Source organism: Nerophis ophidion, linkage group LG22 (genome assembly GCF_033978795.1).
Source record: "Nerophis ophidion isolate RoL-2023_Sa linkage group LG22, RoL_Noph_v1.0, whole genome shotgun sequence".
In the NCBI taxonomy this organism is placed as follows: domain Eukaryota; kingdom Metazoa; phylum Chordata; class Actinopteri; order Syngnathiformes; family Syngnathidae; genus Nerophis; species Nerophis ophidion.
In genome coordinates, this window is record NC_084632.1 from 6,748,280 (window position 1) to 6,764,954 (window position 16,675).

The window sequence follows — 16,675 nt, forward strand, 5'->3', positions numbered from 1 at the left end:
TATTTGTAACAGTGCTAAAGTTGTTTATACGGCCACCCTCAGTGTGACCTGTATGGCTGTTGACCAAGTATGCCGTGCATTCACTTGTGCGTGTGTGTAAGAGCCACAAATATTATGTGACACGCTGTTAGTATGGAGGAAAAGCGGACGTGACGACAGGTTGTAGAGAACTCTAAAGGCAGTGCCTTAAATGCACGCCCCCAATATAGTTGTCCAGGTGGAAATCGGTAGAAATTCGGGAGAATGGTTGCCCCGGGAGATTTTCGGGAGGGGCACTGAACTTCGGGAGTCTACCGGGAAAATTAGGAGGGTTGGCAAGTATGAGTATTAGCGGTGAATGCGGTGTAACAGCGGCACCGACGCTGTATAATACCGGCGGAATATCCCCAAATAAAGTTTTAAAGTGCCTTGTTTTTGTTTTCTGTGAAGACACTGGCCATTTCCCTGTGACGTCACACAGTGCTGCCAATGTAAACAAACAATGGGAATACCACAGCAAGATATAGCGACATTAGCTCGGATTCAAACTCGGATTTCAGCGACTTAAGCGATTCAACAGATTACGCATGTATTGAAACAGATGCTTGGAGTATGAAAATATTGAAGAAGAAACTGAAGCTATTGAGCAAATAGCTATTGACGCTATTCATAGCCATAGCATGGCCGAATAGCTGCGTTAGCATCGCCGGTAAAATGTGCGGACCAAACGATCAGGACTTTCGCATCTTTTGATGCTGGAGCAACTTAAATCCGTCGATTGGTAAGTGTTTTTTTCGCATTAAATGTGGGTGGAAGGAAACGTAATATAGTTGCAAATGCATCTGCAGGTTATACATACATCTCTGTGCCATGTCTGCTTTAGCACCGCCGGTAAATAGCATGTTAGCATCGATTAGCATAGCATGTTAGCATCGATTAGCTGGCAGTCAACATCAACAAAACTCAGCTTTGTGATTTCGTTGACTATCGTTGCAAATGCATCTGCAGGTTATCCATACATCTCTGTGTCATGTCTGCCTTAGCATCGCCGGTCAAATGTGGAGACACTCTGGCACATTCAATGGGGGTCTGGCGGCAGACACTTTCGCATCTTTGGGCCAGTGGTGCAACTTGAATCCCTCCCTGTTAGTGTTGTTACACCCTCCAACAACACACCGTCCAAGGTTCCAAAAAATAGTCAAAAAAACGGAAAATAACAGAGCTGAGACCCGGTGTTTGTAATGTGTTGAAAATGAAAATGGTGGCTGTATTACCTCGGCGACGTCACATTCTGACGTCATGGCCTCCAGCGCGATGAACAGAAAGGCGTTTAATTCGCCAAAATTCACCCATTTAGAGTTCGGAAATCGGTTAAAAAAATAGATGGTCTTTTTTCTGCACCATCAAGGTATATATTGACGCTTACATAGGTCTGCTGATAATGTTCCCCTTTAAATCATGTTTTCTCACTCCATGCCTGCCTCCATCTCTGCATCTTGGGGTTCGACACAAACCAACTCTGACATGTTTAGCTGATTGAAGAGCTAGAGTGCGCAGCTGGTGGCTCCATGACGATGACTTCTGTTTTGTTTGATCAGCCGTTTTACAGACAACCGTTTGGAAACAATTAAGGTGTGTAAATAAACATTTACTTTCTTTCTAAAGAACTCCTTTCACCACGTATATATCTGCGGCCAATATATGGAAATAAGATTTGTTCGTCTATAATTTAGCGGACGGTATCATCGGCCTAATGGAAATCCCTAACATCCGACATGCTTTATAGCCGTATCGATATCCGATGCTGTTGTTTCGATACGGCACGACGGGAGCCAATGATGCATTATACGGCAATATTGATATTTCAAGAGGTGGACGGGCGTTTCATTCACATCGTGAGAGCGAGAAGTCAGGCGGTGGAAAACATGGACGCCTTGCACACTCCAACAGCGCCGAAGGGGAACAAGAAGGGGGCCAGCCTCCCGCTTGCACAACTTGTTTTTCACAAGTCGCTCCAGGAGACAGCTCAGCAGTTACTTCAGAAAAGTGTTTGCTGATAACTCCGGCGAACCACCCCGTCCAAATCTATTCAAACCAGCCAGCGGAAAGAAAAAAAAAAAAAAAGGCTTCACTTCGTTATTATCAAGCGCGCAGTCAGCTCATCGCAACCGCAACGGGGTGAATATATCAATCCTGCCCCCCGCCCCCTACCCCACCGTGACTGACGTGGAGATATCGCCTCCATTCAGAACCAAGTATTCTTAGAATTGGTTATTCTGAGTATTTGGCTTGTTGACCCGCACCCTCTGCAGCGTAAACATCTCCAGAGTGCCAAATATGGTCACTAAGCAGAGAACTGAGTAAATAAGGCAGCGGGAGCAGCCAAAGGCATGCACAAACCCCCCCCCCCCCCCCCCCCCTCGCTCCCCTACAGGGACACGGAGACAGCGAGAGGGGAGGAAAGAATGAGGAAGGAGGGGTACCAGAAGACCCCCTTTCAGGGGGCGCCTCCGTTGCGACCTGCGCCGAGTGTCCGCAACGCTGGCTGGCGTTGAACCTGGCGGAGAGCAAGCGGCCATTTTGACAATCGCGGGGCAAGAGTCTAAAGATCAAGCGCACACCCGCGCGGTATTGGATTGGTTTCACAATAAAGCGCTCGCAGATTGTCCGCATGCTTTGTGTCAAACTCGACCACCAGGTGAGGGTTTTATACCCGTGGACATACATCACTATTGATTTTAAGACAATAAAAATGTGCAAAATGTAAATATAAGAAACCCCTGGAAACTATTTTTTGCAGGTTTAATGGCATGGCTGTGCTCTAAAGGGTGAGCCTGGCTCGACTGCTTTGCATCATTTACAGACCACATTGGTCTGACTACGGTCCTTTTGAAAGAATACCAAAAAGTGCCAAACTTTCCAGCTGATTTTTCCTCTTTTATCCACAATTTCTTCATTTTTGACTTTCTCTTCTCGCTCCATGCAAAGAATCAACTGCGTGACAAGAAGATGGCCCAGTAACTGGATCATCAGAGAACAAATGCCTGTGTTCATGCAACCAACCTTGCTACGCAACTTCTAGCTTTTTCCAACAACAACAACAACAACAAAAACTTTTTTTTTTGGGGGGGGGGGTTGATTAAACAATATCAATGTATATTGGAATGGACACACAATTGATGCCAATAAAAAATGCATTCCATAAAATGTTGACATATGCAGGGCATATTTATATATATATATATATATATATATATATATATATACACACACATATATACATATATATACACACATATATATACATATATACACATATATATATACATATATACACACATATATATACATATATACACATATATATAAATATATATATACACACATATATATATATATACATATATACACACACACACACACACACACATATATATATATATATATATATATACACATACATATATATACATATATATATACACATACATATATATACATATATATATACACATACATATATATATATATATATATATATACATATATATATATACACATACATATATATATATACACACATACATATATATATATATATACACACATACATATATATATACACATACATATATATATATATATACACACATACATATATATATATATATATACACACATACATATATATATACACACATACATATATATATATACACATACATATACACACATATATATATATATATATATATATATATATATATATATATATACATATATATATATATATATATATATATACATAGACATACATATATATATATATATGCCCTGCGATGAGGTAGCGACTTGTTCAGGGTATATATATAGATATATATATATATATATATATATATATATATATAGATATATATATATATATCTATATATATATATATATAATTTAACAGACATGTAATTAAATGGACACATAATCAATATAAAATACCGTATTTTTCGGACTATAACTCGCAGTTCTTTTTTATAGTTTGCCCGGGGGTGCGACATTTACTCCGGAGCGACTTATGTGTGAAATGATTAACACATTACCGTAAAATATCAAATAATATTATTTATCTCATTCGCGGAAGAGACGAAGAAAATGTCAGCAATCGTCACACACACATCAACCAATAAGAATTCGGCGGGGGAGGGTCATGGCAGAAGTGCATTGTGGGTCACGGAATGCTAACGGCTATATGCTACTGCCGTAGCTATTACAATCATAGGCAGTAACTTATAAAAACTGAGAAGAGCTGAACAAAAATGGCACCGAAAAGGAAATCATGTACTGCAGATAACACAATATCAAGTAATATTATTTATCTCATTCGCGGAAGAGACGAAGAAAATGTCAGCAATCGTCACACACACAGAAAACGACAGGAGGAAGCGGCGCATACCTTTGGAGTTGGCAGAGTTGTTTAGGAACGACATCGAGGAAGAAGATTTCATGGGATTTATGGATTAGGAGTGACGGATTGTTTGGTAAACATATAGCATGTTGTATATGTTATAGTTATTTGAATGACTCTTACCATAATATGTTAGGTTAACATAGCAGGCACCTTCTCAGTTGGTTATTTATGCCTCTCATAACGTACAATTATTCAGCCTGTTGTTCACTATTCTTTATTTCTCTTAAATTGCCTTTTAAATGTCTATTCTTGGTGTTGGATTTTATCAAATAAATTTCCCCCAAAAATGCGACTTATACTCCAGTGCGACGTATATTCGTATATTTGTTTATTTCCTTCTTTATTATGCACTTTTGGCCGGAGCGACTTATACCCCGATTAATAGTGTGTGTGTGTATATATATATATATATATATACATATATATATATATATATATATATATTGTAAACAGACACGTAATTAAATAGACACGTAATTAAACAGACACGAAATTGATACCAACAAAAAATGCATCCCATAAAATGTTGACATATGCAGGGTATCTATATATATATATATATATATATATATATATATATCCATCCATCCATTTTCTACAGCGTATTCCCTTTGGGGTCGCGGGAGGCGCTGGTGCCTATCTCAGCTACAATCGGGCGGAAGGCGGTGTACACCCTGGACAATTCTCCCCCTCATCGCAGGGCCAACATATATATTAGTGAATTATATTTATATAGTGCTTTTTCTAAAGTGACTCAAAGCGCTTTACATAGTGACACCCAATATCTAAATTACATTTAAACCAGTGTGGGTGGCACTGGGAGCAGGTGGGTAAAGTGTCTTGCCCAAGGACACAACGGCAGTGACTAGGATGGCACAAGCGGGAATCGAACCTGCAACTCTCAAGTTGCTGGCACGGCCACTCTGCCAACCGAGCTATGCCGCCCTGTATATACTTATTTATTTATTTTACATTTGGCAACGTTTTATGGAATGCATTATTTATTGATCAAGATTGTTTTATCGGCCCAATCATTTATACTTTTTATGACCTGTATGATAAGAAGAAAGAAGTGCTAGGTGTGAACATGTAAACAATAGAAAAAACGGAGAATAACTTTTTTCCGCAAGTTTAGTGCCACAAAGTGATAGCTGTGCTCTAAAGCAGTGGTTCTCAAATGGGGGTACGCGTACCCCTGGGGGTACTTGAAGGTATGCCAAGGGGTACGTGAGAGTTTTTTTTTTAGATATTCTAAAAATAGCAACAATTCAAAAAATCCTTTATAAATATATTTACTGACTAATACTTCAACAAAATATGAATGTAAGTTCATAAACTGTGAAAAAAAATACCACAATGCAATATTCAGTGTTGACAGCTTGATTTTTTTTGTAGACATGTTCCACAAATATTGATGTTAAAGATTTATTTCTTTGTGAAGAAATGTTTAGAATTAGGTTAATGAATCCAGATGGATCTCTATTACAATCCCCAAAGAGGGCTCTTTAAGTTGATGATTACTTCTATGTGTAGAAATCTTTATTTATAATTGAATCACTTGTTTATTTTTCAACAAGTTTTTAGTAATTTGTATATATATATTTTTTAGTTCAAGAAAGACCACTACAAATGAGTAATATTTTGCACCGTTATACAATTTAATAAATCAGAAACTGATGACATAGTGCTGTATTTTACTTATTTATCTCTTTTTTTCCAACCACAAATGCTCTGATTAGGGGGTACTTGAATTAAAAATATGTTCACAGGGGGTACATCACTGAAAAAAGTTGAGAACCAATGGTCTATAACATGGGTGTCAAACTCTGGCCCCCGTGTGATTTTATTTGGCCCTTGAGGCAATATCAATTTAACATTAGATATCATACAGCGACAGTGCCGCTGTAACACCGCATTCACCGCTAATACTCACACTTGCCAACCCCCCCAATTTTCCCGGGAGACTCCCAAAGTTCAATGCCCCTCCCGAAAATCAACCATTCTCCCGAATTTCTACCGAATTCCACCCGGACAACAATATTGGGGTCGTGCCTTTAAGGCACTCCCTTTAGCGTTCCCTACAACCTGTCATCACGTCTGCTTTTCTTCCGTACAAACAGCGTGCCGAACCCAGTCACATTAATATTTGCAGCTTTTACACACACACACAAGTGAATGCAAAGCATATTTGGTCAACAGCCATACAGGTCACACTGAGGGTGGCCGTATAAAAACAACTTTAACACTGTTACAAATATGCGCCACACTGTGCACCCACACCAAACAAGAATGACAAACACGTTTCGGGAGAACAAATTGTATTTAATATACCATTGATGATTTTTTGTTTGTTTTTTGAAAGTTGATTCTGCACTATTAAGTTATGTGTTATAGCAAATTAGTGTAGCAAACTGAGCAATAATGAACTTTTTATCCATGCACATTCTCTTGCTACTTCAAGGCTTCAGTGTTTGATTCACTCGTTATTATTATTTTATTTTCAAATTTATTATTAGCTTATGGAAAGAAAATATTTTGATGTTTACCTCAGAACGCTGCAAATAGAAAAGAGGCATTGCATTTTTATTAAAATTGTATTTGATATGCCACTGATATTTTTCTATTATTATTATTTGAAACTGCATGTCACTATAAGCCTTGCTTGCTCAATAATCAATGCAAAACTCATTTGCGTCCCTATTAAAGGTTAATTTGTTCAACTTTGGCCAGCGGCTTTGTTCAGTTTTAAATTTTGGCCCACTCTGTGTTTGAGTTTGACACCCCTGGTCTAAAAGGTGAGCGTGGCAAAGGTGATGTGGTACGACCGGCGCTTTGCATCGTTTACAGACCGCATTAGTCTGACTCCGCTCCGTTTGTAAAAATCCCCCAAACTGCCCAGGTGACTTTTCCTCTTTTATCCACAATTACTTCTCATTTTTTGCCACGTGCACCAACGTACATCTTTTATAGTCGAGACACGCCCTACTCGCCGAAAAACTATTTCTGCAGCGTATTTCGTGGAGTTCCCTGCTCACCCTAGACTTTGTTTACTTTGTTTGCTACCGTGAATTGATTAACGTGGACCCCGACTTAAACAAGTTGAAAAACGGATTAGGGGAGGGGTAGGGAACCTATGGCTCTAGAGCCAGATGTGGCTCTTTTGATGACTGCACCTGGCTCTCGGATAAATCTTAGCTGACATTGCTTAATACGATAAGTAATTAATAATTACGCTCAAAATATAAATAACGTTCAAAATATTAAGCATTCTCATGCATTTTAATCCATTCGTCCGTTTTCTACCGCACCTGTTGAAGAAGTTGCATTAATTGTAGAATTATTTTATTTATTACTGGTTTAATATTACTATTTATTGATAGCTTCAGAATAACAATGTTATTAAAAAGAATAAGAGACTTATTATACTCCAAAAATGTTGGTCTTACTTAAAAATGCACGCATTTAGTTGTATTCAGTGTTAAAAAAATATGATATGGCTCTCATGGAAATACTTTTTAAAATATTTGGCTCTCATGGCTCTCTCAGCCAAAAAGGTTCCCGACCCCTGGTCTAAATTGTGATTATTATTAATCAAATTGTAGGATAAATCAATGAGAAATTCTGCTTCAATCTACAAAACAAAACTTTTCTTCCAGTGTTTTACAGCACTCATTTTTTTAAATCCATGTCAAGATGTAAGGACGTGTTTTTATTGTGAAAATAATATTTTTTCCCTCAGCTTGTTTGAGTTAAGACAAATTATGAATTCATAAATAGGACACAGCTTTAATCCATATCACGTACGGCAAAATATCAACACAATTGCTTGTTAATTTGTTTGTCAAACGATGCCTCTGAAGTATTTTGTTCTTTATTATGAATTCTTACTATACTTTTATGTAATTATTGCTCATTTATGAACAATGAGACTCATCCGATACTTATGTTTACAGAAGAGAGCTGTAATTGGACATGCAATGAGGGAAACCATCCATCCATTTTCTACCGCTTATTCCCTTTCGGGGTCGCGGGGGGCGCTGGCGCCTATCTCAGCTACAATCGGGCGGAAGGCGGGGTACACCCTGGACAAGTCGCCACCTCATCGCAGGGCCAACACAGATAGACAGACAACATTCACACACTAGGGCCAATTTAGTGTTGCCAATCAACCTATCCCCAGGTGCGTGTCTTTGGAAGTGGGAGGAAGCCCGAGTACCCGGAGGGAACCCACGCATTCACGGGGAGAACATGCAAACTCCACACAGAAAGATCCCGAGCCTGGATTTGAACCCAGGACTGCAGGACCTTCGTATTGTGAGGCAGACGCACTAACCCCTCTTCCACCGTGAAGCTGAGGGAAACCATATAACCCAACATTCAAACAGTTCAACTTCCTGAAATATTAGGAACTGGTGGATAACAACATCCTAAAATCATGTATAAAGTGCATATATTCAACACAACAATGTTCCAAACAGATTTGTAGAAATAAAAAGCAAATAGAATGTAAAAAAAAACAGAATGTAAAAAAAACAGAGATTGTTTATTAAAGGCCTACTAGCGACCACGCAGTCTGATAGTTTATATATCAATGATGAAATATTAACATTGCAACACATGCCAATACGGCCTTTTTAGTTTACTAAATTGCAATTTTTAATTTCCCGCGGAGTTTTTTGTTGAAAATGTCGTGGAATGATGACGTGTATGATAACGCGTGTTTATGACGTTTAGGGTTGTAGCGGACATATTAGCGCACTCCCACTTGCGGCTAAAAGTCGTCTCTTTTCATCGCATAATTACACAGTATTCTGGACATCTGTGTTGCTGAATCTTTTGCAATTTGTTCAATTAATAATGGAGAAGTCAAATTAGAAAGATGGAGGTGGGAAGCTTTTAGCCTTTAGCCACACAAACACACGGTGATTCCTTGTTTAAAATTCCCGGAGGTGAAGCTTTACTATGGATCAGAGCGGTCAAGCGAACATGGTTCCTGACTACATGTCAACCGGCAGGTTCTGGTGATAAATTGTGGTAAAAAGTCGCCTCTTTCTGGAGATCTGCGGAGCTTGCGCCGTCCATGCAGCTGCCGTGACTTCCCTCAGAGCAGGGGTAGGGAACCTATGGCTCTAGAGTAGGGATGCACCGATTAATTGATAACCGAATATATTCGGCCGAATATGGCAAAAAAAAGCCACGTCCGGTCTTCGGTGGAATGAGTTAAAAACAAGGCCGAATAGTGGCGTGCGACGCAATTTTTTGATGCGGTGACATTGGGATATGTTGTGTACCTGTATAAGTGTATGAGGTTACAAGCACACACTTATTGAGATTTAGTGGGGCCTCTGTTTACATTATTAGCCTGTTGTGTAGGCTACCTGTATAAGTGTATGAGGTTACAAGCACACACTTAATTGAGATTTACTTGAGCCTTCTGTTTACACAATTAGCATATCTACTGTGGCTAAGCAGACTTTTGCCAAAAGGATAATAATTCATTTGTTGTGGGTTTATCCACTTTAATGCACTTTATTTTTTTTTTGGAATGCATGTTTTGTTTGAAGGCCTAATATAAATGAAAAACTTTGTGCTTTTTTTGAAAAGCAAAGGCTACTGGAATATTAAAAAAATGTCAATATTCAATGAAAAAATACTTTATTTGAAAAACATCTCTAAATATTTATTCTAGGCTATTTATGCAATATTTGAAAAATTGTGAAAAACTGCATTCATTATTGGGCCTTCGGCCAAGCGTTTAAATTTTATTCGGCTTCGGCCACAAATTTTCATTTCGGTGCATCCCTACTCTAGAGCCAGATGTGGCTCTTTTGATGACTGCATCTGGCTCTCAGATAAATCTTAGCTGACATTGCTTAACACGAATAATTTCGCTGGTAATCACAATGTTAAAAATAGCGTTCAAAATCTAAAACATTCTCATGCATTTTAATCCATCCATCCGTTTTCTACCGCACCTGTTCAAGAAATTTAAGATTGTTTATCGTCATATGCACAGTTAGACAGTTTGCCGTACAATGAAAATCTTACTTTGTTTTACAATGTTATACTGTTTCTAAAAAGAATTAGAGACTAATTATACTCTAAAAATGATGGTTTTACTTGAAAAATGCACGCATTTAGTTGTATTCAGTGTTAAAAAATATGATATGGCTCTCACGGAAAAACATTTTAAAATATTTGGCTTTCATGGCTCTCTCAGCCAAAAAAGTTCCCGACTCCTGCCTCAGAGACTGGTGTAAACACACCCGTGGACACACCCCTCCGACTATCAGGTACTATTTAAATCACTAAAACACTAGCAACACAATGGAAAGATAAGGGATTTCCCAGAATTATCCTAGTAAATGTGTCTAAAAACATGAAACGCTCCCAATGCAATTGCCTTTTTTTTTTTTACTTTATTTTATTTTTTTCCTAGTCCTTCGCTATCAATATCCTCAGCCATATATCTTTCATCCTCGCTCAAATTAATGGGGAAATTGTCGTTTTCTCTGTCCGAATAGCTCTTGCTGTTGGAGGCTCCCATTATAAACAATGTAAGGAGCCCTCACACCCGTGACATCATCGTCTGCTACTTCCGGTAAAGGCAAGGCTTTTTTATTAGTGACCAAAAGTTGCGAACTTTATCGTCGATGTTCTCTACTAAATCCTTTCAGCAAAAATATGGCAACATCGCGAAATGATCAAGTATGACACATAGAATGGACCTGCTATCCCCGTTTAAATAAGAAAATCTCATTTCAGTAAGCTTTTAAATTTAGTTTTAGAACAGTGACAATGGAAAACAATCACATTTTAAAGGTGTTTATGTGAAAATAACGCAAAATTATTTGTGTTAAAATTAAAATTGAAAGTCATAATGATAAAAATACATAATTATGTTGTTTTGAAGTAGAAATATGCCTTGCAGTCTCCTTTTTTTACATTGACAGTACACCTACTTTGAGACAAGAGCTATAGTGATGCATGCTTGGTTATGCTTTAAAGTCATATCCAACAATTGCGATGACGATTTTTTATTGTCAATATCGGCTGCTGAGTTTCATTTGTTTATGTTTTCTGCTGGTGGTGTGACTCTGGATTTTTTCAATGAAAACAATGTGCCACGGCTCAGAAAAGAATGAAAAAGACTGCACTATATCCAAATATTTTCTACCGCTTATTCTATAACACAACCTTTTTTGAGCCAAGGCACATTTTTTGCTTTGAAAAAATGCAGAAATCATTAAAAAAGGAAACTCAGTTGACAATAAAAAGTCCTTGTGGCAATTGTTGGATATGACTTTAAAGCATAAGCAAGCATGCATCACTATAGCTCTTGTCTCAAAGTAGGTGTACTGTCACCACCTGTCACATCACACCCTGACTTATTTTCACTTTTTTGCTGTTTTCTTGTGTGTAGTGTTTTACATCTTGTCTTGCGCTCCTATTTTGGTGGCTTTTTCTCCTTTGTTGGTATTTTCCTGTAGCAGTTTCATGTCTTCCTTTGAGCGATATTTCCCGCATCTACTTTGTTGTAGCAATCAAGAATGTTTCAGTTGCTTTTATCCTTCTTCGTGGGGACATTTTTGAATGTCATGTCATGTTGGGATGTACATTGTGGACGCCGTCTTTGCTCCACAGTAAGTCTTTGCTGTCGTCCAGCATTCTGTTTTTGTTTACTTTGTAGCCAGTTCAGATTTAGTTCCGTACTGCATCGCCTTCCCTAAGCTTCAATGCCTTTTCTAGGGGCACTCACCTTTTGTCTATTTTTGGTTTAAGCATTAGATATATTTTCACCTGCACTCCTATTTTTGGTGGCTTTTTATCCTTTTTGGTATTTTCCTGTAGCAGTTTCATGTCTTTCTTTGAGCGATATTTCCCGCATCTACTTTGTTTTAGCAATCAAGAATGTTTCAGTTGTTTTTATCCTTCTTCGTGGGGACATTGTTGATTGTCATGTCATGTTCGGATGTACATTGTGGACGCCCTCTTTGCTCCACAGTAAGTCTTTGCTGTCGTCCAGCCTTCTGTTTTTGTTTACTTTGAAGCCAGTTGAGTGTTAGTTCGTTCTGCATAGCTTTCTCTAAGCTTCAATGCCTTTTCTTAGGAACACTCTTGTGTATTTTTGGTTTAAGCATTAGACACATTTTTACCTGCACACTGCCTCCCGTTGTTTCCCACATCTACAAAGCTATTAGCTACCGGCTGCCACCTAATGATATGGAAGAGTATTACACGGTTACTCTGCCGAGCTCTAGCCAGCACCGACACTCGTACTTGCCAACCCTTCCAATTTTCCCGGGGTAACCATTCTCTCGATTTCCACCCGGACAACAATATTGGGGGCGTGCCTTAAAGGCATTGCCTTTAGCGTCCTCTCTCACCTGAAAAGGAACTATTATATACGTCTCCGTTATCCATAGGTTTATCTATAACCCATAAAGTAGGCAAGGACGGAGCTATTTCTCAGCGTGTGTTTATTCACGCAACATCCAGATTCCCATCACGCATTGCTTCAAAACTACAGCAAGTAGTAATGTCCAAAAACATAACAGAGACGATACAGAAGAACAAAGAAGAGACATTGGGATGACAAGCAAGAAGAAGAAGTACGCTTGCAAGTTCCAAAATGACTGGAAAAAATATTTTCAGTTCATCCAGGACAGCTCGAAGGGGAAGGGGTATGCTGCCTGCAAATTTTGGAGATCAGAATTCTCCATTGTCCGAACGGATATACCTATTCATGAACGGATTATTTATATATATGTATATATAAGAAATACTTGAAAATAAATACACCCCCCCGAGGTCTTGGCAAGTATGCCGACACTCAACAACAACACATCATTTGCAGACTATAATTACTGGTTTGCAAAAAAATATTTTTAACCCAAATAGGTGAAACTAGATAATCTCCCACGGCACGCTAGGGTGCCGCGGCACAGTGGTTGAAAAACACTGATATAACATACTAATTAAAATATACAAACCCCGTTTCCATATGAGTTGGGAAATTGTGTTCGATGTAAATATAAACGGAATACAATGATTTGCAAATCCTTTTCAACCCATATTCAGTTGAATATGCTACAAAGACAACATATTTGATGTTTAAACTCATAAACTTTTTTTTTTTGCAAATAATCATTAAATTTATAATTTGATGCCAGCAACACGTGACAAAGAAGTTGGGAAAGGTGGCAATAAATACTGGTAAAGTTGAGGAATGCTCATCAAACACTTATTTGGAACATCTCACAGATGTGCAGGCTAATTGGGAACAGGTGGGTGCTATGATTGGGTATAAAAGCAGCTTCCATGAAATGTTCAGTCATTCACAAACACGGATGGGGCGAGGGTCACCACTTTGTAAGCAAATTGTCAAACAGTTTTAGAACAACATTTCAGCGAGCTATTGCAAAGAATTTAGGGATTTTACCATCTACGGTCCGTAAAATCATCAAAAAGTTCAGAGAATCTACACGTAAGCGATGATATTACGGACTTTTGATCCCTTAGGCAGTACTGCATAAAAAACCGACATCAGTGTGTAAAGAATATCACCACATGGGCTCAGGAACACTTCATAAAACCACTGTCAGTAACTACAGTTGGTCGCTTCATCTGTAAGTGCAAGTTAAAACTCTGCTATGCAAACCAAAACCCATTTATCAACAACACCCAGGAACGCCGCCGGCTTGGCTGGGCCCGAGCTCATCTAAGATAGACTGATCCAAAGTGGAAAAGTGTTCTGTGGTCTGACGAGTCCACATTTAAAATTATATTTGGAAACTGTGGACGTGGTGTCCTCTAGAACAAAGAGGAAAATAACCATTCGGATTGTTATAGGCGCAAAGTTGAAAAGCCAGCATCTGTGGTGGTATGGGTGTGTATTAGTGCCCAAGGCATGGGTAACTTACACATCTGTGAAGGCACCATTAATGCTGAATGGTCCATACAAGTTTTGGGGCAACGTATGTTGTTATCCAAGCAATGTTATCATGGACGCCCCTGCTTATTTCAGCAAGACAATGCCAAGCCACGTGTTACAACTGCATGGTTTCGTAGTAAAAGAGTGCTGGTACTTTCCTGGCCCGCCTGCAGTCCAGACCTGTCTCCCATCGAAAATGTGTGGCGCATTATGAAGCGTAAAATACGACAACAAGACTGTTGAACAACTTAAGCTGTACATCAAGCAACAATGGTAAAGAATTCCACTTTCAAAGCTTCAACAATTAGTTTCCTCAGTTCCCAAATGTTTACTGAGTGTTGTTGAAAGAAAAGGTGATGTAACAAAGTGGTGAACATGCCCTTTCCCAACTACTTTGGCACGTGTTGCAGCCATGAAATTCTAAGTTAACTATTATTTGTTTATGACTTTGAACATCAAATATCTTGTCTTTGTAGTGCATTCAATTGAAAATAAGTTGGAAAGGATTTGCAAATCATTGTATTCCGTTTATATTTACATCTAACACAATTTTTGTATATTGGCGGTAAAGTCATATTGTAAACAAAGCCTATTTTAGTGAAATTAGTCTTTTTTTTTTTAATGAACTTGTAATGGCCGAGTGTGCGCTGGCTCATGTTTGAGACGATTTGAAAAAGTAACAATATTTATTGTGGATTCTTTCCCAAGCGCTCGGCACCGCGAGGAGGATCCATTGATAAAAAAAAAATTGAAATAAAAGACACTCCCTTTGCCGGAGGGAGTAATTATGTCGGGAAGTAAATATTATATTATGCTAATGTGGCTAATCCGCTTTGACGCTAATGGCTTGTTTACGTCGCGGGAGGCCTAGCTAGCGCGCTAGCCAGCTAGCTGTTTGTATCCAGCTTGCATCGCCCTCCATCCCGTCTAATCTCTCCCCGGCGATGAGCCCCCATCCGGGGGGGAGGAAGCAGACGGCATTAGGGAAGAGGGAAGAGGGGAGGGGAGTGTTTTCCTCCAGAAACTTTACGCAGGGATTGTAATTAATGGCGGGTAGCCATGATTGTGAAGGGGGGGAAAGGGGGGGTCTAAACAACCTTAGTGAGCATGCGCGATGTTATTGCTATAACAATCATGTCAGCGATATTCCATGATTGTGAAGGGGGATCTAAACAACCATAGTACGCATGCGCCATGTTGCTATAACAATCATGTCGGCGATATTTCACGATAAATCAAAAATAAATAAACTTACTTTCTCCCTTGGTAAGTCCATGCTGGCAGCTCCAAATGAGCAGAAAAAGCCCAAGTTGTGCCCCGAGTTTGAGTCTCATTTTCAAGTGTTTTTTGAACGATTATCGTTCGGCGGCGATGGAAGGATCTTCCCCGGAAATGGTACGTCGTTCCCGGCCACTTGAAGGGCAAACTGGGGCCACTACACCCGGTGGTCCTCCACGGGAATGTTCATTTTCCATAAGTGAAGACGGCAGTCAGCGTCCACGAGTAGTCCGAAAGTGTCCACGCGTGTCAGAAGATATCTTTGGAGGGTTCCTAAACAAAACAAAAACAAAACAAAAAAACGTGGAGCTTTTCTTCCCTGCACTCACATGAACTCCTTCACCCCTCCCCAGGCAGCACCACGCCGCCAACTCATAAAAAAAAAAAAAGCTCCAGACGGAAGCACGCAGAAAAAAGGAGAGGGGGGGAAGGTGGACAAAGTTCGGAGCTCCGTGTGTTTCCTTCCCCGTGGAAGGTAAAGAATGTGGCGTGTAGATTAATTAGCCCACGGAAGAAAGACGAAGGAGGGAAAAAAGACGGGGGGCGGGGGGGGATGCTAAAGCTAGCGAGCTAATCCAAAACAAACCCGCCTTCGGTGTGAAACGTGCGCAAAAAAAAAAAAAAAAGGAACCCACGCGTTAAACGTCCACGGTGCTGCGTGTGCGTGCTCTGCCGGCGACCGAGTCCGAAACCCCGGGGATAGTCTTTTTTTTCTTTTTGAAATGGTTGCGTAAAAAGTTCCGAGCTGGAGCTGGCGGTTGTGTCTCCGAGTGTGCGCCAGTAAACAAGTGCTGCCTGCCTGCCACTCACCAGCTGGGACACGCGCCGGACGCCCGCAACACCCGGAGCGGATCCAGCCGGAGTCGTGGAGGTCAAGGCGGACGCGGTGCGGATCTGGAGCGGCGAGAGCAGCGGGGACACCCGGCGCTCTTTGTCGGGGAGGAAGATAAACACGCGGGAGTGTCTTCTTCTTCTTCTTCTTCTTCTTCCGCTGCTGCTTTGTTCAATACAGATGGAAAATATT

General features: G+C 39.7%; 1 protein-coding gene across 1 annotated transcript in view; it reads right to left on the minus strand.

The window, feature by feature from the left end:
* LOC133540496 (insulin receptor-like) overlaps window positions 1-16,468 on the minus strand; it is a 243,381-nt gene extending 226,913 nt beyond the window's left edge. Inside the window, exon 1 of the mRNA XM_061883133.1 lies at window positions 15,629-16,468. Within this exon, the coding sequence (XP_061739117.1) occupies window positions 15,629-15,707 (79 nt within the window). The 5' untranslated portion in view covers window positions 15,708-16,468. The remainder of the gene's footprint in view (window positions 1-15,628) is intronic.
* Between the last annotated feature and the right edge of the window lie 207 nt (window positions 16,469-16,675).